The sequence below is a fragment of the Pleurodeles waltl genome, chromosome 8 (genome assembly GCF_031143425.1).
Source record: "Pleurodeles waltl isolate 20211129_DDA chromosome 8, aPleWal1.hap1.20221129, whole genome shotgun sequence".
Lineage (NCBI taxonomy): Eukaryota > Metazoa > Chordata > Amphibia > Caudata > Salamandridae > Pleurodeles > Pleurodeles waltl.
The window spans coordinates 1264129134-1264151625 of record NC_090447.1 but is presented as its reverse complement, the minus strand read 5'-3'; the positions used below and the strand labels follow the sequence as shown (position 1 = coordinate 1264151625).

At 42.3% G+C, this 22492-nt stretch overlaps 1 protein-coding gene across 1 annotated transcript in view; it reads right to left on the bottom strand.

Moving 5' to 3' along the window:
• The window catches only part of UBL3 (ubiquitin like 3), a 306602-nt gene that overhangs the window by 19118 nt on the left and 264992 nt on the right, over window positions 1–22492 (bottom strand). Inside the window, exon 4 of the mRNA XM_069202196.1 lies at window positions 7430–7507. Coding sequence (XP_069058297.1) covers window positions 7430–7507 — 78 coding nt within the window. The remainder of the gene's footprint in view (window positions 1–7429; window positions 7508–22492) is intronic.

Below are 22492 nucleotides of genomic sequence, written 5' to 3'. Positions count from 1 at the left end.
TGAAAGAGTTTTTTTGGTGGCCTGGTTTAGATGGTCAAGTTAAGTGTTGGGTGGAACAGTGTAGACTGTGCAAGGAGAGTGAAAAGAGGCTGAAAGTTGGAGTGGGCAAGGTGGAAGGACACATTGAAGATCTTGGGAAGCCATGGCACACTATTTGTTTAGATTTAATTGGTCCATTGTCAGAACTTCCACTTCAGATGCGTTTTGCAGTAGTTGTAGTGGATGTGCATTCAAGATGGCTGGTGGTTAGATTTGTGCGTGGTGTGACCACAAACACGACCATAAAGGTTTTGGAGGAAATTTTTATGGAGGAAGGTATTCCCACGGTTCTGATTACTGACAATGGTAGTCAGTTAACTTCAAATGAGACGTGTTCTTTTTTTAAAGAATTGTGGGATGAAACATTCCAGAACATCCCTGTATTATCCTCAAGGTAATGGAATTGTAGAAAGAATCAACAGATTAATCAAAGGGACAGTACAGTTAGCTCTTGCCAATCATTGTTGTGTGCAGAAAATGATAGTTGATGTGGTGCGAGCCTATCGTTCCACAACTCACAGTGTTACAGGAAATTCTCCTTTTCAAGTGATGAGGGGACGATCAATAGGGTCGAAATTTATTCCCTCGTGGCTTCAAGAGTGGGAGGTTTCAGGTGGTGTCAAGGTTTCAAGTGGTGACAAAGTTGTGATCCCGCAGCATACTCAAATTGAATGTGGGAGATTGAGTCAAGGTTAAGTCGGGTAGAGTCAAGGGGGGTGTTTCGAGATTTAGAGGACCTTTTTGTGTGAAGAAGGTGGGAAGGTTTCAAATTGAGACGGAAGGAGGGGAGAAGTGGAATGTGAGGAATGTGGCTCTGTATCAGAGAAGCGGTGAGTGTGCCCGAAGTAAAGAGGTGGAAGGGTGTTCTAGTTCCTTTTTTTTGGGTGATGCGAGAAAGATGGATGTCGTTTCTGCAGCATCTACCATTGGTGCGAATGGTGAAACGCATGAAGAGGCTGGGGAGGTTGAGATACAAGATGCACGTGCATGTCAAGTGGAGACAGCCATACGTAAACAACCGATGAGGGTACGCAAACGTCCAAATTACCTGGAGGACCATGTTATGAAGTAACATGTATTCTTAATTGCAATTTGTTTTTTCCTTTTGCTTGATGTTCTTGTTTTTAATTCTGTCTTAACTATTTATGTGAAGACAGGAGGATGTGTTGTGTTTTAGTTCTTAGTTACGTTCTTAAGAATGTAGGTGTCTGGGCATTCTGGTGATTACAGTTACTGCTTCCTCTCCAGTGTGGCTGGACGCTAGGTCGCTTTGCCGAATAAACTCGCATTTGAACCTCATTCTGCAAAGGACATCTGTTTGTTACTCACCACAGTTTGCTGGTAGGGCTAATTTGTGTTACACTGGGTTTTAATGACATTAACCCACACATGAGTAAATAATTAAACTACTCAACACATTCAGTTTGAATCTGAAAGTAAATACAGTGTTTTAGACAACTCTGCCAAGCTCCACAAGGCCATACAATTGTTCACTGCATATTATTGGCAATCATTACATGATGTGGAACACTTTGAAGCCTATGGAGTCAGGATGCTCTGACTCCATGTTTTCCTAGTGACAAGGGATAGGAGCGGTAGCTGACCCCAAGCCTTCCATTCATGTCCATATGAACCGACTAGAGCATGTTTAGTAGACTGAGAAATGGTTCCAGGTAGACCTAGAGGTCATGCTCCCTGAAGAAGAGTGCTCTGCTCACAAATTATTATAGTACTGGATGCGAAACTTCCTGCATGTCCCTGATGTGTTCTTAGATACACAAACTCCTCTCCGACACTAAGGCCCTCATTAAAAGCCTGGCGGTCTACTGACTGCCAGACTCACAGCGGTGATCCCACTGCCAACGGGCCAGCTGTGAAGACTACCATATTACGACTGTGGCGGAGCCGCCATGGTCAGACCGCCGACACCGCCAGGTTGCAGCCAGCCTGGCGGTCCCAGCGGTTGTAATTCCCAGATACCGCCAGCCTTTCCATGGCTGTATCCGCCGCACCGCCACATTGTTGCCAGCTCGATTACGAGCCGACTGCAATGTGAAGGCCCTGTTTGCCGCAGGGCAGAAACGCTGTTTCTGCCTGCCGGCCCCGCAGTGAACTCCAAATAGGGTTGGCGGTGTTCTGCCCGCACTGGCAGTCAGGTGGCAGGACGAGTTTGGCGGGCTGCAGAGGCCGCCTGCCAAACTCATAAAGAGGGCCTAAGCTTGTAATCATCTGTAAGCGCCAAATGATTGGCACAAGTGAAACCAGGTGGCATTGATAGATTCACTTTTGTTAGCCATCCAACGGTTTAAACTGTTTCTTTCAGGTCTTACACCATCCCTTTAAGTCTTGCTTTAGTTTATTTAAAGCTATGTAGAACGCATTTATCTGGATATTGTTCAGTGACTCCCAACGTACTATGCCATTATAAGTGCTCCTACCGGACAAACTTCTCCACTTTTGCACTCACTCCTGCTAATTCTGCTTTGTAATTCTAGATGCTTTTTTCATGTTATTGAAAATTATCTAATTGTACTTGAAACATGGAGACTAATGCAAATAGCTCAACAACGGACCTTCAATCAATGTTTACTTTCTGAAGCATCTGTTTAATTCAGGATGGGATTGTACCTCTGAAGCTCCGACTGACGTTCCAATTTCTGTTGGTGAACTTTGAGATTCCTGCTAGTGGCAATGTTGTATGTTGCCACAGCAGACTGAAGATGTGTCACATTGCTGGGCCATTCTTGCTGGGGACAACTCCTCCACATAAGGGCAATTTCTCTTTTGAAAGTGAATGATTACATTTGGTCAGTTAGTTTTCACTCTGTGTCAAATCCAAGAACAAATAGAATCGTCACACATGAGAATGTGTATGACTTAAAAATATCCCATATGATGACAGCGAGGATTAAAGAGCAACCAAATAGCTTCACTTCCGTATGAGGCAAAGATCGGATCATAATTGTTGTTGCATTGCTTAAAATCAGGAGGGATCGCGGAGGCAATTCCTCCAGGGCTGGGTAAACCGCACTGCATTATGATGATTCTGAAACTGTAAGAGCAAGCTGACCCAGTATCTAAAACTCGGGGCCAACTGGTTTGGAACATATTTCTAAATCCATGAGATGGGTCAGGCAGGCCTTCTCTCTCCGTGCACAGCTTTACCCAGTTAATTTCAATCTAGGCCTCCTACATCCCGGGACATAGTTATTCAGTAGAGAAAGTGTGTAGACAATCATAATTCGTTTTGTTGAAGTTACATAGCAGAAGAGCCCTAATTGACATAAGTGCATACTGAATGTATTCAACACCAGTATTGAGACATTCACACTGAAATTTGACATTTGTACCAATGTTGGATAGTGAAATTGCCAAGAAAATGCTTAGTACCTCTCAGAGACGGAAAGCATAGCCATGAAAAAAGAAGATGTGGGCCTTTGTTTAAAAAATCTTTAAGAGGAATTGATTTAACGTGGACTAAGATGCAGGAGCAGTTGTGTGAAAGGACGTTATGACTATCATGTCAAAGCTGAGGACCAGGTATTTGGCCAAAGCGATAAAAACAGAAGCATGGAATAGGAAGCGGAGAACAAACCTATCAAACATGCTGATTATTATGGTAGATAGCACACAAGAGTAACGTTTCTCAAAGTTCCTTCTCTCCACCAAGAAGAATGTGACGAGTTGCAAATTAATGTGTTCAGTTGAAGTAACGACCCAGCACAGTGAAAAATACCTGCTCAAACACGGGATTACACTGCTGCACATGGTGACCCTGAAAACAAAATAGGAGTTCAGCAATACAACAGAAAGCTAGAGTGACCTCCTGAAAAGGTGACCTAAACATGCAGAAGTGACTGGCTTATTTTTTGTGTGATTTCTGAGGCATATCTTTTGTTTGCCATTTAAACGTTACAATGACTGGAAACATGGCACAATGCATGTTTGGAGCTACAGGAATTTGACTGAACAAAACTCAAGTGTTTCTCCTTCGGACGTGAGAGGGACCTCCAAGCAAAAAGTCAATTAGCCCTTACTGACGGGTCTGGGGGAGAAATGATATCTGCATGACTTTTTGAAGTTACAGAAAGTTTACAAAATGCACATTTTCCAGCAAAAATTCTAAATGATAAGTAGATCCTTCTTCTTCTGGAACTTGCAAAAGTATGGTAGCAAGATTACCACCAATCTCTTCAAATCAGTTCTCAATGAGCTCACAGTCATGTCAAGCTTCAATATCAAATTGTCTGAGAACTACATCAGTAATGACTCTACACAAGCCACCTATCACACAGATCAAGTGACATTTTTACAACGCTATGTGAAAATGTTAACCCCCAAAAGATGGCACGCCTGCAGAACAATGCATGTGGTTCATTGCCTGTGGGCGATAAAACTAAACACAAACTGTGCTCAGAATGCTGAAGTATCACTAGTCTGACATCCACCAAGGTGAATCTTACAAGAACCTCTTTGGCTTTTCCAATAATTTTAAGTTTGAATACTTCGATGTTAACAGGCTGTTGTACTAAGTCGTGTGTTATTCATTCCTTAAATCTCACAGGGACAACAGCTGCTGAGTAATGCAACAAATATAGATCATTTTTCGATTTCCTGCAAAGTCTCTACATTTTTCCCAGTTTCCACTTATCACTGCAAATAACAGGCAGCACATTTCATGTATGGTGGTAATGCACAACGTTTTCAGAATGTATCTCTTGGTTAGGAGCAAAAACACAAGATGCAAGCCTGGCATTGAGAGATGAGTGATGACACATCAGGAGTGCTTAGTACAAATACAAAAACTGAATCATAAGGTCTAAACAAATGAAGCCATTTAGAATCTGAATTCTATCAAACACCTTGAGGATCCATGTTGTAAAGACTAAATGGCATTAGCCTGAGTTTTCAGAGACTCAACCTCTGCATGGACATAGCAAATGAGCTATGCCTAGGAGCTATGCTTATCGGCGTTTGAGTTTGTGAGTACACTGAAAGAGAATTTTGAACAATATAAAGGAACTGGCAAAATAAATCTGCCATCAGATTGGATTTCCACATCGGGGGATAATAAATGTCATCAGTGGTCTTAAAGAATGTGTAATAAAACAGACCTAATTTTTTCTTTAAATAATCTATTAAGTGTTGGCATCTAGGCGACTGCTAATGTCAATACAACCTTCAAATGCGTTGTTACTGAGCAAAACCTACAATACACCCAGTTGCAGGGCAGAGTTAAATGCCTCTGATTAAGTAAACTATATACCAGAATTTCGGATCCAGTTAATTATCCATGAACAAATAATACAACTTCTACATCATAAAAAACCCACAGGTTAAGATTACAATGCTTTAGTGGAGTGGGTAGTCAGGCTTCCTAGATGAGTTTGTGCTCAGCATTAGAACTCCTATCAACTTCTTCCTACAGTAATGTTTTATTCACCATCTCACAACTTTATAAAAGAGGTTATCAAACACTTACTAAAAAAGACCCCCTGATCTACATATTACTAGTTAGCTGTTCGACCTACAATAATCAAAATCTTAAAAAAGGTAAGTGTCAGAGCATCAGGAGGAGCATGGTATTACGGATTTACCCCATTCAAGCTTCTGTCCATGTGAAAGAATGGAGCTCCTGGTGTTGGGTATTGTTGACCTTATTTGTGTGGTAGCTGATAAAGATGACAAGGCCCTTCTAATGATTCTAGATCGAGGTAGCTTTCATAGCGTATCCTGGTTTCCATCATTCCAGTCAAAGTGCTGCTGGAGAGAATATCTGGATGCTTTTTCAGATGAAACAAAAATATCAAATAGAAGGTCTCTCAGCCCCCCCACGGTCACTAGCATTTTATTATAGGTATATTCACACTATTATTACTATGATTAGAAGCTAATAGTTCCATATACTCATGAATCTCACCTCCCAAATAAGATAAATGGAATAAAGAACACAATGTCAACCTTCGGGAGTTTCTTATGGATACGAACTTCCGTGAACGAACAGAGCCAAAATGGACATTAAGCTGTTCAGCCTGAAAAATAGGCTTGGTAATCGAGCTATTACTGGTACTCTATTTTACCTCCTTGGCCGATCATAGCACCCCAAGGACTAAAGTCAAACACATGGTGGTAAAACCCGACTGTGACTTGACTATCAAAGTCCAAATAGAAGATGTTGCTCATAATACCTTCTATCAACTATTCTTTCGGCGTATAAAAACTGAATAATTAATTTCATTTCCCTACACCACCTGGTGAACTAGAAGCTGGGTTACACTTTATGCTCCTATTCTGATTAACAGATTGAAAGTGGTCCACATCCATCCCTACAATGGCTAGAAGTGGAAAAGCACATTTGATTATAGGGGCCAAGATACATCCAAGAAGGGGTCAGTTAGGGTTGCATCATATCACCGAGATCGGCAGTAAATATAACAGCTAGTATTAGTTGTGACTAGTAGAAAATAGTGTGGATTTTTTCCTTTCTTAAACAGAGCTGGTTCAAAGCCATGCAAGAGGTTATCGGGATAACCAATGATTTCACTATGTAGTGAAAACTCTCCTGCCTAAAGGAAAAACTTAGGTATTGTATTTTACAGTGATATAATCCTTTCCGTAAACGTAGGAGGCTTGGCATCACAGACCCAAATGCCATTAATGTAGTGTGAGCTATACAGATCAGAAAAAAAATCACTCAAGTTTAATTGGCATATATTACGTGTAAAGGCACAATTTCTAGATACATTATTTTTATGTATTAATTATCTGACTCATCGAAGCACGGAGATGTTCATAAACGAGCTTTGATTTGGAGGCAAAGTATCCAGATGTTTAGGAGTCACTCTTGGACATGACTGTGTTTACCTCAGACACGAACAAGTGATGTCTTGAAGAGCCAAATCTTATAACATTTCCATTTGAAACTGATGCTTGAGAAAACGTCTACTCGAAAGTGGCCAACGTGATGAAGATTCTTCTATCTAATCTTGCCGGAAACAGTTCTGGGGAACAATCACTCTCCCCACCCATACAATGGGAAAAGCAATACTGAATGCCAGAGCTCTGACCAACAACGAACAAAAGGTATGCAACGAAGTGGCCTAGCAGTCGACGCCTCTGCAATTGAAATCTGTGACTGTAGGCTGCATACATCACTAAAGAGAGGACAGGTAAATCACTGAGTATGTTTTGCATTTAAGATTCCGTTTTGGGTTTACCAAGAACTAAAACGTTGCCATCCTTTTAACAGTCAAACGTGGAATTCCACAATTTGAAAAGTTTTACCATTTTTCAGGGGATGATGCACATCCTCGAAAGCAGCACTTCGTGTCGGATTGCGCCCATGCGTGGCAAGCAAATGTGGTTCTGAAGAAGAGCAAATGTAACCTACCTTGAGAGTTCGGTTCTGGCAAAGTCTCTCTCGCCACCAAGTGCATCACTGTGGTTTTGCCCAGAGGCAGCTTTAGTGCTGTTTTGAAAACAAACAGAGGCCTTGGTTAAACATATTCTCTCGTATTTCATCACTAAGTGTCAATTCTAGATGAAACTACAATTTTAACCAACACTTCGTGAAATGAAGCGCTAGAACGAAGCACGATTATTTTTTTATTTTATTACAACGTGGATTAGCTGAAGCCCTGATTTCATACTTCTACGCTCACGTCTGAAACTGCAACATCAACTGCTAAAGACGAAAACGAAAGGAAGCAGTTCAAACCATCAACACTCATTACACAACAACATACCCTTTCCAAATTAGTGGACGTTAATAGGTAGGTTTTAGCACAAGCGATCAGTCTGTGGTGCCCTAAGAGGCACAACCTCAAACCCATGATGACAGACTGGATGTATATTTGTAGAGCATGTGTGTTGCTGGGGCCCTGCGGACATATGATACATTTTACAAGAATAAAGCATGTCACCGCTGCTGAATGATCAGTTCCAACACTAATATCCATAGCTTCACTCATCATGTGATATGTTGCACTCTTCCGATCTGTTTATTTCGATAAAATCCATGAAACATCTATTCATTTCACCAAAACATTGCAATAATTACAACAAATGCTATTCATATTGATTAATTACCTGTTTTGACAACGTTACAATTAAAGATGTGCGTGTCTAAAAAAAAATCCAATAAAAACAATTTGACAGAAAAAAATATTGTTTTAAACATTGAAAAGCAAGGGCACAGATATTTCTGTTTTTAAATGCAGATTGATGTGATCTCTTTTAATATTTAGAGAATTGCTTTCTAAAATCCATTCATTAATGACTGCTCCAATTCATTGTTCTAAACCCACAGATGATGCTGCCTCCTACGTCACTATCAACAGGACATAGGACAAGTCCTGGGCTAAGAGCCTTTGTATGACAACCATGAAGTGCCCACAATGAAAGATTCAGCTGACTTTTACATTTGACATCAACACTGACATCACTGGCGCCTTACGTAGGCTACAAAAGGAATGACCCAGAGCCTAGCCCCCCTGTGAGTAGGGAGCACATGATCTCTATATATGTGGCACTGGATATTCAGGGTGTCCTGGAAGCATATCCTGTATGTATAACTTGCATATCATGGCACTGATCCAAGAGCTGTTCCTGCTTCAGACAGAGGATAAGGAAGATATGTGTACAGTGCACACGGGGCCCGGACTGATCCAATGACAGACGAGGCATGGCCATTCTGTTTGGCAAGCACAGGAAATAGCCATTCACTATGCGCTGTGTACAACAAAATACAAAATGTGGCTATAACACAACTGCATGCAGTGCAATTCTGTATTGACGTTCTGCAGGGTGACCCAGCTGCGGTATTAATCGATTTCTGATCCTGACAAAGAGATGGCAATGTCAATTTTAAATCTGGTCTGAAAACTACTTCTCCAGTGCAGATACCAATGTAGGATACATTTTCTCGAATCTTTTTTTCCAAACTAAAAAGACATTCAAGTTGAACTCATCATGTAATTCCAATCTCAATTTGGTTTTGTTCTGTTCACCAATTTTACCTGGTCATAACCCAATAATTCTCAATGGGAATTTGAATGAGAAACGCAATGTTAGTGACGTCACCTACAACCTTCTGTACTTTACCAATCTAAGCGAAACTTTCCAAGCTGTAACTTATTTGAATGCATATGTTCTGGGAATGATCCCTGGAGATTCATGAAACAGGCCCAAAGTTATAAGCAATCTAACAAAGTCTTCCCTGTGGACTGTCAAACAAGTACATGACTACAGATTCAGTGCCACAGCACTCAATTCTGTAGACACCCCGCTTTCATAGTATTTGGTGGCATGTGCCTCTGTATCACCAATAAACCGGTAAATCTTCCAAAAGATTTGTTCAGTATACTGTTTTTTTGACAAGTTTCATGAAACTCAATCAAAGGGCAGGAGGTGCTATAGTGGGGGGGGGGGGGGGGGGGGGTAAAGGATTTTCCTGTTCATACCTCCATTGAGAGCAATAGAAGAGCAAAGGTTTTCTACAATTCGAATTCGCCCTTCTGTAGCTAGATCGCAGTCTAAAGAGTGACACGGAAGTACAGAGGTAACATTTCTCAAGTTGCAACAGTTATGAGATTATGGCTTGTTAGGGGCATACAGAGATAGAATTCCTCAATTTGCAACAGAGTTCAAGAAATTAAAGATTGGAATTTCCAAACCAACTGTATTAATAAGGAAAACGTATTCGTTATGAAGCATACAAACATCCAACGCAAATCAGTAGAGATACGTTTAAATATGTAGAAGTATTGTTACACAAACTAAATGTCAGATTCATTATTTTCACCTCAATGTACGTACTCCTTTCAGTTTTCATGGTTATACCAATCATCAGGAAGAAATAAATGTTTATTTGAAATAATAAGAGATTATCGGGGACACTGCGCCGGGAGCATGCTGCAAGTCCAGTTTAATGACAGGGCTCAGTAAAATGGTGGAAAACATGACAGCTGGGGAGATCTTATTATGTCGCATAGCTCATTATCTCCAAGTCAAAGCGACTAAACCGTGCAGAAATGATTCTATATTTTAAGGCAGATTTCTACAAGAGAAATCACAATCTGCAAGTAGGAAACGGTAAGGGAAGACTCATATCCCATGCACAAATCTAGACTCACAAAAACACAATCATCAGCAGCCTTGTAGCCCAGAGGCAATCCACAAGTCACTATAGAACAGTGTTAGGCATCACTCCTGTCACCAGAGAGGCTGCAACACAAAATGGGGAAAATGATTCATCTGAACACAAGCACTTAAGGGCAGAGGCAGCTACATACACTTTCTGCAGTCTTGACAATAAGGATGCAGCAAAGATAAAAGGCTTGGTTACCTTAGAGTAGATATATACAAATTCCCTACACTAGCAAAACCGTATATCCATATTTTGGTAGACTTTCACTCCAGTGTCTAGGCTGTGTAAATTATCACTATTTGAAGCAAAAAACGCACCTATTTGCAAGACAGATCCTTTCCTGTTCAAAGAGTGTAGCTGTGAAGCCTATAGGAAATGCATCCCTTCGAGGAACATTCACTCCTCTCAGGACATAAAGCAAACACTGAAGGATCCAAACTGGATCTACTCATCCCAATCTCAGACTGGAGTAAGAATAACACCACTGCCCAATTACCTTCTGACGAGTGTTATAAGTCCGAGTCCTCCGTGGTCACCACTTCACTCCTCTGTAAGGGAGCAGGGTTGAGAAGGGGTTCTGGCCCTTCCACAGATAGAATAGGCAGGACTGGGATTCTCCAAATAGGAACAACCCCTCTTTCAGCGGCAAGGGGATTACAGTGGAGCACAGAGACACACAGGGCAAGTTCTAATTTTCCCATATTTGTCCTCAAATATTGGTTCAGCAGCAGAAGTACAGTTAAGGCCTCTATGCTCTCAAGGTAAGACTGAATCCTTTTTGCACCTTACCTGTGAAGTTACTGTGCTCGCAAAGCAGTTTCTGGTTAGTTTCGGGGCATGCCAACCTCAAACTGAGCGCTCAGGCCAAAAGTCACCACTACCTTAGTGATATCATGAGGTCGTGTCCTACTTCACCGAACAATCGAGCACTCTTCTGACAAGAAGGACCTCCTGTCCTAAGGACGGGGCACCTTAGTACTGCAACCTTACACCCGTATTTAACACCTGCGAAGATATCTATTGCATCAGGGTGACTGCTGCACTCTTTCCTGTCCATATCATGTGCATGGGGCTTACTAGTTGGGGGCAGTGGCTTTGCACACTTATATTTCACTTAATGTCTGTAATAAAATCTACTCCTATTTGTCCCTTTAGCAACCTTTCATGATTAGGGAAACTCTGCAATTGTTGTCTAGTTGCTGACAGTGACATTGCAGACTTTCTTCTCCATGCACTATTTATGAGCCGTTTGTGAAAGTAGCCATTCTATTTAACCTCGGTAAGCATATCTTTCAGAGCAACATGTATCATCCTTGTCTAAAAAAATATTTGTCCGGACACATGTTAGCTGCCAGCGCAACTGCACCCTTTATTCTACATCTATTAGTGACACTACAGCAAGGTGATTAATCGTGTGATATGTGTAGTCATCTCTTAATTTTCAGTGGAACAGTAACCACTTTTTTCAACTGTACATTTTCCCACAATAAGGTCTGAAAAAAGATACCTACTTCACGAACTGTGGAAGTGGACAGATAAAATTATCAGTTCTTCACAGCCAAATTTGTATTTCTATTGCTTTATGAACGTGGAATGGATTTATATCAAACCAAACAAAGGAGATTAAACAATAGCTACCTTCTTGAACAATTTGGTCCATGTTTTGAGTAAACCCACGTTGAAGCGATGAAAAAGAGTTATCATGTAAATCTGAAGGGGGTATGCATTATTTTGAGACTCTCTGCATTTCGTTTCTTCCCTAGCCCACCTTGAGCAATCAGCCCAAAGCTTTCTATGGTAAAACCTCTGTCGATCGGCGCCGTGAGTCATGACAACGTCTCTTCTTGTGCCTCCTGGAAGAAGCGTGAGATGAAGCCCTCTTGTGGCCCTTCTTCTTAGCCTTCGCTAAGAAAAGCTTGGCCTCTCCTTCTTTAAGTGCCTTAGGATTCATACTCTGGCACGATCCACACCCTTCGACATCGTGCTCAGAGCTAAGACACCAAGGGCAGTTCTCATGTGGATCAGTGACCGACATCCTACCGCTGCATTCTTTACAAGGCTTGAAACCCGATTTTCTCGGGGGAGACATTGTAACTACCACAGATACACACTATCTAACTAGCCAGGAAAAAAATGTTGGCGTTGAAGGCACGGAAAAAAGGAAACGTACGTCAGCACGCCGGCGAGGGCCTCTTATTGGCACGGTGATGTCAGACGGAGTCGCGTGGAGCCGTGCAATTGTGACGTCCTCATCGACGTGGAGAGCTAGGAAGAAGACTTTCCGTCGGATGCTGGCGCAAGGATGAGTTCATAAGATGAGGAATCCACAGGTAGTTTGTATCCATCAGAATCTGTATTACAGAGTATTGGGAGATGCCTTAAAGACGCTTTGTAATACACTGAGTTGACTTTGAAAATACGTTGTTATAGGTTAAATAAAACTTGCATTACAATGCTGTGTTAGAACACTTAAAAAAAACACTGACAAAGCCACCATAGCCTGCCTTTGAGACCTATTTGCTTTGACAATGCTTTTTGGTAATGCTAAAAGCATAAGTAAAAAAAAAAATGCAATGATGAGACCACAATTAGTGGTTGCGTGCTTCTGTATGAGCGCTCACGCTTCTTCACCCATGCACGTGCCTACTGAATGAGACAGACACCATTTTCTTTTATTTTTTTATGGACTTATCTATCATGGTGGTCAAGTGATTGAAAGTGCTTTCAAGGAATACCGGAAGCAAATTGCTGCTTCATTCCCTACCCAAAAAAATCAAAATATTTTTTAAAAAAAGAATGCTGTATCTTGTGATGTAAAGAGGAAGTGTGTTAGATAAAGCAATTGCAAGAGGGTGGGGAGCACAAGGGAGATAGCAACAGAGAGGCAGGAGAGAAGTACATAAGGGAGACAGCAACAAGGGGTCAGAGAGACAGGAACATAGAGCACGGGAAAAACACTAACAGAGCACGGAAAGGTTACAGGGGAAGAAGTACACAATAGAGACCATGAGTAGTCTACAAGGAGAAAGTGGAGAAAGAGGGTGAGCATTTTTTTTGGGGGGGGGGGAAGGCAAGATGCAAGAGCTGGAAAACACTAGCACTTAGATGAAGAAGTCAACAAAAAGAAAAAAGTAGTTCCCTAAACGTTAGCAGCGTAAGGAGACAGGTAAAGAGAGAATGCTAGAGGAGAGGAACAAACGCAAGAGACAAGGAAAGCTATCAAATCAGAAGCAAGGAAATGAAAGTGACAAAGCCAACCAATGGTAAGCAATGAGCGGGCTGTAAGCCCCTGTAAGTTCTTGGTAAGGCCACAATAGGTATTTTGCAAGCAAACAGCAAGAGCTGTCTCACAGGCTTGACCTAAGCATAATGTCTGCTGGTGACTGCAAATTACAAGCACTTATGTTACCTGTTTTTTTTTAGGTTTTGCCTGCATGCGCCTGTGTGCTGCTTGCCAAATCTACTTTTACCGAAACCTAAAAATATATATATATATATAAGGACTTAGGCCCAGCCCCTTACCTACTGGAAACCGGAACTTACCACTGGCTTAGTCCAACGTCGCTTAGATTTACATGCTTCTGATTGGCTAGCACGTTGTCCTGCTTCACTTCCTGTTGTCTACTTCACCATTCTTGCCGTTGGGTTGCCTGTGGACCAAGTACTCCATCCAGTCACTTCCCATTGGACACTGGCCAGAGTCCTTCCTCTTTGGTATGTTGATTGGGCATGCTGTTTCTTGTCACTGTTTCTTTGGTGTCTGCGCCCGTCGACTCTGCCATCTCACCCTGCATCTGTGTCCCTGGCTGCACTCTGCCATCGCACCTCACGTCTGTCTCTCTGGTTGCACTCAGTCCTTTCACCATGAGTCTGTGCCCGGCAGCCCTTGCCTTCCGCCGCCGTTGCCGCTTTGCCATACCAGGTGCATTGTGACAGTCTGTACTGTTGGGGCCTGGGAAGTTTGGTCTCCACCTGTACCGATCAGGTACCGATCAGGGGTTCATATGGTAATCGACCTGTCAAGCAAAAGGCGTATCGGTGAGGTAAAAGCAGCGTGAGGCATTCAAGGTGTCACCGTCAGCGGGAGGTGCATGCTGCTGCTGTCAGCTCTGGACGCTCAGTCTGTTTTTCCCTTATAGCTCGTTTGCCTGGTTGTGTTTCTATACCTACTTTGATCGTGTTTCTCATGAACGACCGATGGGTTGTGCCAGCAGCGCTCAGACCGAGAACCAGAGGCACAAAAGACTGTCCGTCAACCCCAAGGACAGCCAAGGGAACAACAGGCCTTCTGCAACACCCACCGAGAACCACAGGCACAATGGACCCTCTGCAACACCCACCCGAGCATCGGCCCCGAAAAAACTGGTGAGAACTTTTTAACCTTGCTTCCATTTGCGTACGGTTTTCAATTCTGCACCATGTGCGCTTGTGCACGTGTGCAAGGGTTAGTATATGCAGTATACTTTCCCCAACCTTGCTCTGCTGTATTAAGAACTAAACAATACAAGCAATAACATATTCAAATCAAAAATATATTTTTCCAAAAAAACATCTTTAACAAGTATACACAGTGTCACAGGTTCGTTTGGGAAAAAGATTTAGTTTTGTCTACGTGCAGAGTTTTCTGCATGGCACTGTGCAGGGCCTACACTTCTGCACTGTGTGATCTTATGCAGGGTCCGCTCTTCTGTACTGTTTGATCTTTTGTGTATGAAATGTCACTTTTGCATGACATGCCTTCATACAGATGCACACATTCTTTTATTTTGCAAAGTGGGCCCTCATAGAGGTAACTCTTGTTTTGCACAGTGTGTTCTTGTGCAAGCATATCCTTTTTCTCTTTTTTATGATTTGGTCTTGAGTGGATACGTGTTTTTTTCTCTACGCAGGCACTTTTTTTCTGTGTGCTCTTGCATTGCAAGACTCCGCTGTCTGCACTGTGTGATCTTATACAGGATTCTATTTTTTCTCTAAATGTCAAAGTAGCTCCTTTTGGGTTAATATTTTTCTATATTTCTTCTCCAACTCCTGCCTTGGTTCAAAGCGTACGTCTGTCCAGTAAAGTTGAGCTAATATTGAACGAGGTGCCAGCCTCTTTGTTCATTTAGTTTTTGTCACAAGTTAAGGGGAGGCGGTATCCAGACCTGTGTGAGAACAAAGAGCCAGGTTTTTAAGTTTTTACAGGTTTTGCCTGCACACGCCCTTGCAAAATCTATTGTTACTGAAGCCTAAAAAAAAAAAAAAAAAAAAAACTTAAACGGGGCTTAGGCTCAGCCCCTTATCTACCCTGAAATTACCATTGGCTTAGTCCAACATCGCTTTTAATTACGTGCTTCTGCTTCACTTCCAGTTGTCTTTTTCGCTGTTCTTGCCGTCGGGTAGCCAGTGCACCAAGTACTTCATCCAGTCAGTTCCCATTGGACACTAGCCAGTGTCCTTCCTTGTTGGCTACCACGCAGAAGGTACTGCTTTTGCTTTGTTGAGGTATGATAATTGGACATGTTGTTTCCTTTCAATGTTTCTTTGATGTTTGCGCCCGTTGACTTGAAGGTATTGGAGTGCCTTACATGAGCACTGCTACATCAGACAATGAAACATTCATTTTTGGTAGGCACGGGGAATTACTGTGACTACACAATGTATCATGGGCTGCATTTGACTCAGTCTTTCATCTCTTTTTGCAGCCTGTGTTATTACTCACGGTATTGCCTCTTGTTTTGCACTTTGAGTGTGGTGAAGACGCTTTGTTCTTCGATATCTCTCTACCTCTCTCTCGCTACCTACACCTACCTCTACCTACCTCTAGCTACAACTACCTCTACACCTATGTCTACCTATACCTACCTCTACCACTACCTACCTTTACACCTACATCTACATACACCTACCTCTTCTCCTACCTCTCCCTCCACCTACCTCTCTCTGCAGCTCTCCCTATACCTACACCTTCATACACCTACCTATCCCTACCTACACCTACCAACCTCTCTCTCTCTCTCTCTCTCCCCCTCCCGTGTTATACCATTTGTACAATCTGCTTCCATAGAAAAAAAAGGTGAACCCTATTGGCTTTGCTGATGCTTGTTTTATTTGTCAAAGCTCAGTGGGAAACTGAAAGTTGGTCACCAAAGATGTATTTGTCTACATTGCACAGTATTTCTAAAAGAGAAATATATTACAACAATGAAGGTAACACATTCGCAGGTTTCAGAGCAAACCTATTATAAACCGAGTAGCTACAGAAGCAGCCAGCACATACCAGAGAGACAAGCAGAAAGTGTACGCTTTAGTGCAGAAATTAGCCTCCACAAAATACGCTGATTGTGGCTAACCAGAACAGATTGTTTCCTTTAATCAACACCACAATGACGCACTTAAAGCAATGTGAGGAGGCGTAGAAGAAAGTCAGGTTCCTGTCAAGTATAGCACGCGGAATATATTGCTGGTTTGGTTGCACAGCTCTAATGCGGTGCAACACCACAAGTGAAAGAGATCACGCAGAGGGAAACTCACACTGGTACCCAACTGTCCCCTCCGTTAGCTAATGCTCACTTTACCCAGCCCTGATTAGATGAGGTTATGAAGGAGCCCTGTGGAAGGAACAGAGGAATCTCAGCTTAACTCGAGTGTCCATTTGTGCACATTATCCCTTAGAGTTGAACTGTGTCCCAGCAATACAAAAGCAAAATACAAAAACGTTCAGCAGAGTGCAAAATAATGATGATTGTAGAAGCACACTGACTGCCTACATAGCGCGGTCTGGTAATGAATCAAGCAGACATCGATTCAGTACACAGAACATTACTTTTAAACTTTCATCTACTGATAGTGTTCTGGGACTGTTTTAAAACCAGTGAACCGGTTGTTTTTACGTCTTGCCAGATCCATCTCTTGGGAAACCTTTTATTACTTTATAGGGGACTTAGAAGTTGCCCATTACTTACCGTTGTTTGGCTTTATTGCCACTCTCGTGTGCTGCCTTCTTGCCGATGATGTGCGCTTTACAGTGCCTGCCTCATTTTGTCCTTCCCTGGCGCCTGGACTCCTTGCCTGCATCCTCCGAGTGCCCTTCCATAGCCCCCCCATTAACAAGCACTACCACTTACTTTTCATTTAGCATTTGTGAAGAGTGCAGGCTTTCCTGGTGTCTCCGTCGTGTTCCTCTCTTTCTCCCATTTGCTTTCTGCCGGACCCATCTGTGTTTCTTACGGCTTCGCTCCACCCCACCGTACACCATCTTTGATGCTTCGGACACACTACGTCCTCAGTGTTGCTTGTGTCTCCCACATGCACCCATGTTGCTTTCGGCTGTCCGTGTGCTGCTGCGTGTGCAACATGGCTAGAATCATTGGCAAAGCCGGTAGGTCCCAAAGGTAAGATCTACTGGCTTTGCCAAAGCTTGTTTACTGTATTACTTGGTCAATTTGATTGTGCAACCTCCAAGTGACACCCACTCTAATCATACTTTCCCAGTATAAGCCATACTAAATTGAAATATCAGGGAAAAATTAAATGCCAAAGAAAACTCAAATCTCACAAAAGGCTTACAATTTTTAAATACATCAATTGGGTTATGAGGCGGTCATAATTCTGGACATAGCGTAACGAGAGACGCACAACAGAGTTACTTCTGCAAATCAGATTTTTGCAGTGTTTCTCGTGTTTTTTTTCTCGAGGATTTCAACAAAATGTTGAAATAAAAAAAATAGACAAAAGTTCAATACCTCAGAAGATAGATAAGTGAATACATTGTGAGCCGCGTTGCTTCGTAAGATACAAAAGGGTGGACAAGCATGAACTAGAGTGAAGGAGAGATCTCCTGTGAAGCGCCAACAACCTCTATGTGGTTCTTTACCGTGGATGCTGGAAGGCAGGTATAGTCTGACCTGGCTTTTCAAGTGCTCCCTTACTGCATTTCTATTATCTTTGTCCATACTTGCAAGACAAGTAGATGCAGTCTGCTACAAGGGCCCACAACAGATCCATATACCTGTAAGGATAGGAGATGGTTGTGGGGTACTACTATCTGTCATTCTCTGCAAACAAGGGGCATCTGGACCATGAAGCTAGAGAGGAGCACATGCATAGAATCTGTGTGTTTGCGAGACTGTTTAGCCTATATAAAGCACAACTCGTCCTGCTTCCGACGGTGTTTGATCCATGAGAGGTCTGCCGTGGGTGGCTCTATGCACCAATCTTTTTTACTCGGCTCACACTGCGGCTCTTAAAACAACTGGATCGCGTCAGCAAGCCTTGGAACTGATTGATCACTGCTGCTTTGTAGCAGGCACCCTCAGCAAGAAGCAGAATGAATTTCTAAAGCAAACATCTCAAAAGCTAGCCCTTCGCCTCTCAATCTGCTTAATGCACACAAACAGGGAGTGAGTTACCAATAACCAATATGGGTCACAAATAGCTTTAGGACATCAGCTCCAAATCCTCAAGGACAATGAGAGGAGTCCCCTTTCTGCCTCAATCTCTCGTGTAATCTCACATGGGGATTTGCATGTTGGAAAAGCTAGCACAAGAGGGATACTAAAGGGCAGACAGGAAAAGGATTGCACAGTCGAGGAATCAACAAAGCAGCAGGAATATGGAAGCCCCCAGCCCCTACTCATTATAAGAGTACCAACCTTAACCCCTCGGTAGGTGCATTATTTTTATTTTAATTCACAGGAACATAAGTTCTCCATACAGCAAGGCCAAATGGCAAAAAGGGAAACAGGCTGTTTGGATACATTTTAGGAGGGATGATGATGAGGCATGATGGCAATCGTGGCCGTGCAGTGGCCAAGTGGCTAAATCTTCGCAGTGGCTTGAAAGATCCCTATAACGTGGCTTTGGGGTACTTTTGTGTCTCAGTGGCACATCTGATATGTGCATTAACCTGCATACTGCATGGTGGCTGTTAAATGGACATCCAGAGGCAGCATTATAAACTTCGTTCCTGCTTTCCACTAATCTGAATACAACTACCTACGCGCAGCTGGTAATTAAGCACCATCGGACACAATACAGAAACCTACACAGCACCAGTATAGTAGTTCTGCAGCAGTGACAGTAAGAGTTGACACATACGACAGACAGCACAGCATACATCACGGGATTGTTTAGGGTATTTCTCCATGCGAAATGGAGTGGGTTTGATGTTAAGTTACTCTTTACTGAAAGTGAGGTAAACAGTGCATATTCAGTTAGGCTTCTTAACTCTCTGATGTGGAGATAGCAGGCAAATACCTCAAAGTCTCCTGGTGTTATACATTCCCTGCCAACGTGTGAATCAAAGAACATATGTAACGTACTTACAATACAAAATAACATCTGTCCCATAAATATGTTGGCACAACAATTTATTTAATACCTAGACTAATTTCTTCAAGTCATCCATAAAATATCTCCAAAATGTGATCTGCCACCACAACAGGAAGGTAAGCTGTACTCCCTTCAGATACTTAACCCTCTCTTACTAAACAGTTGATAGAATGTAGAGTGCCTAATGTTTTTATGCCTCCTCCTTATCAAAGACAACAGATTGTGGTAAATTTAAAAATGCTCACTAAGAGCACGAGGCAACTGCTGCTAAAGAACCCAAGTAAAGCACTTACCCACTCAGTACACTTGTATTAACCAGTGCCTGAAATGTTACTAATGGTGTTACACACCGCCGGATTTGAAGAAGACTGGACCTACTCTCACCTACCAAAACAGTAATCTCATCAGTACAGTCGGTGTCCAAATATTCTGTTTGAACAAATACATGAATTCCTAAAAAGATTCTCCAACCTTTTGACGTGTTCACTGTTTAACAGAAACACAGCACCATGGACAGCTCTCTGAGATCATCCAGCCTCACCAATCCTCCAGAAGCATGACGAAGGACACCCAAAGCCCTACAGTCACCCAAGAAGACCGATACAAAGTATGTGAGAGCAGGGCTCTGGAAGAACTTCACTTAACACTTAGTGCTTCAGTACGACTTACAGAAGTTCAATACATGCCTTAAAATTCACCATTCAGTTTACCATGGTTACACATTTTGATGTGTTTCCCTTGGAACACTCGTAGATAATAGGATGGTAAGTGGTCTACAAACAGTTGTGCCTCTTAGCCTACAGAGCAGAAGGTGCTTGATCACTCTGGTCCCACAGGCTTTTCCTTAATATCCTCAGCAGTTGCTTGAAGTATTTCCTATATGAAAAGCAAGACGTCACTGCCTTGTGCCAAATTTGGCCAAGAATGGCTATGTGGGAAGTATGGTAGGAATAAGAAGATAAATTACTTACCTATAACTGTGGTTCTCCAGTATTGGAATCTTTCATAGATTCACATGCTTGAATCATTCCCCGCCGTCGCAGTGGGAGTCCCATGGTACATAGAAAGCAGTAGAAAACATTTCTCTTTTTTTCTCTCTTTTTTTTCATTGCAGTCAATGGCAAAAATACATCCACTTTCCTAGCTCATTACCTTCATCAGGAAAGGCCCAAAGTTCAGCCAATCAGGCGAGACCACCCCTTTAGAACCCTCAGCAGAGGCTCAGTCTCTCAGATTTTCCAGCACTAGTGACTTCAAGAGAGAGACGAAAGAAGTGAGCCTCCATGGGGAGGAGTGTGGGTCGCATGTGAATCTATGAAAGATACCAATACCGTAGAACCCCAGTTACAGGTAAGTAACTTATCTTCTTCTCCAGTATTGGGGTATCTTTTATAGATTCACATGCTTGAATCAGAATAGTCAGCAGTACAAGAAGATGTTAAGCTCTGTAACTATTAGAAAACATATTTCTTATATATATATATATATATATATATATGCACACACAGGAACTCATATAGCTAGTTAGATATGTTTTATCAATGTCTATAAACATATACATACATATACTTTATCTATATATAAGATAAATATCAGTGTGGAAATAACATTTGAGGAAAGTGGGTAGAGAAGATTATTGGCTCACCTTATGCAAATAAATTACGTATTACTGCTTATCCTACCGCTGCATCCATCCTGTCCTTATAAACCACAGAGGGTAACCCATAGACCCAAAAGGGCTGGGTGGAAATCAATTATCAAAGACAACAGTACTGTTCCTTTCGATTGAAGATTCATCTGCTCGGCAAGTAGGAATTCCTAATCAGTGAAGGGGTTAAAAGAGATTATAGGGGACTCCCATCAGTTAGTCCTGAAGAAGACCCATTATGGAGCAGTGATTTGGCCCAGCATAGAGAAGGGTCGAAACGAACGAGTTACTTACCTTCGGTAACGACTTTTCTGGTGAATACATTAGCTACCTGTGGATTCCTCACCTATTGAATACTCCCATTGCGCCAGCATTCGACGGAAATCTTCTTCCTAGCATCTGCACGTCGACGAGGACGTCACAATTGCCCATGCGACGCCGTCTGACGTCATACAGGCAATAAGAGGTCCTCGCCGACGTGTCGACGTCAGTACCAACATTTTTTACGTGCCTGAGAATAATAGGCCATTGAGATAAATGAACAAATAGCAATATTTAATGACATTCAAAATAAATACATCATTTCAAGAACTTATTATTATTCTTTTTTTTTTAAATAAATAAATGAATACACGAATAACTATATATATATATATTGAAAATGTCACTTACCCAGTGTACATCTGTTCGTGGCATCAGTCGCAGTAGATTCGCATGTTCTGCACGCAATAGCTCGCCATCTGGTGTTGGGCCGGAGTGTTACAAGTTGTTTTTCTTCGAAGAAGTCTTTCGAGTCACGGGACCGAGTGACTCCTCCTTTTGTCTCCATTGCGCATGGGCGTCGACTCCATCTTCGATTGTTTTTCCCCGCAGAGGGTGAGGTAGGAGTTGAATTGTAGTAATAGTGCCCATGCAATGGAGTGACTAAGTATGCACCTATTTAAGGTTGAGATGATACATATAGAAATAATTGAAGGTAACTTCCAAACTGCTACAGGCTCCCGGGGAGGCGGGTGGGCACATGCGAATCTACTGCGACTGATGCCACGAACAGATGTACACTGGGTAAGTGACATTTTCAGTTCGATGGCATCTGTCGCTGTAGATACGCATGTTCTGCATAGACTAGTAAGCAGTTATTTCCCCAAAAGCGGTGGATCAGCCTGTAGGAGTGGAAGTAGTCTGAAATAATGTCCTTAATACGGCTTGACCTACTGTGGCTTGTTGTGCGGATAACACGTCTACACAGTAGTGCTTGGTGAATGTGTGAGGCGTAGACCATGTGGCTGCCTTACATATTTCTTGCATTGGGATGTTTCCTAGAAAGGCCATGGTAGCACCTTTCT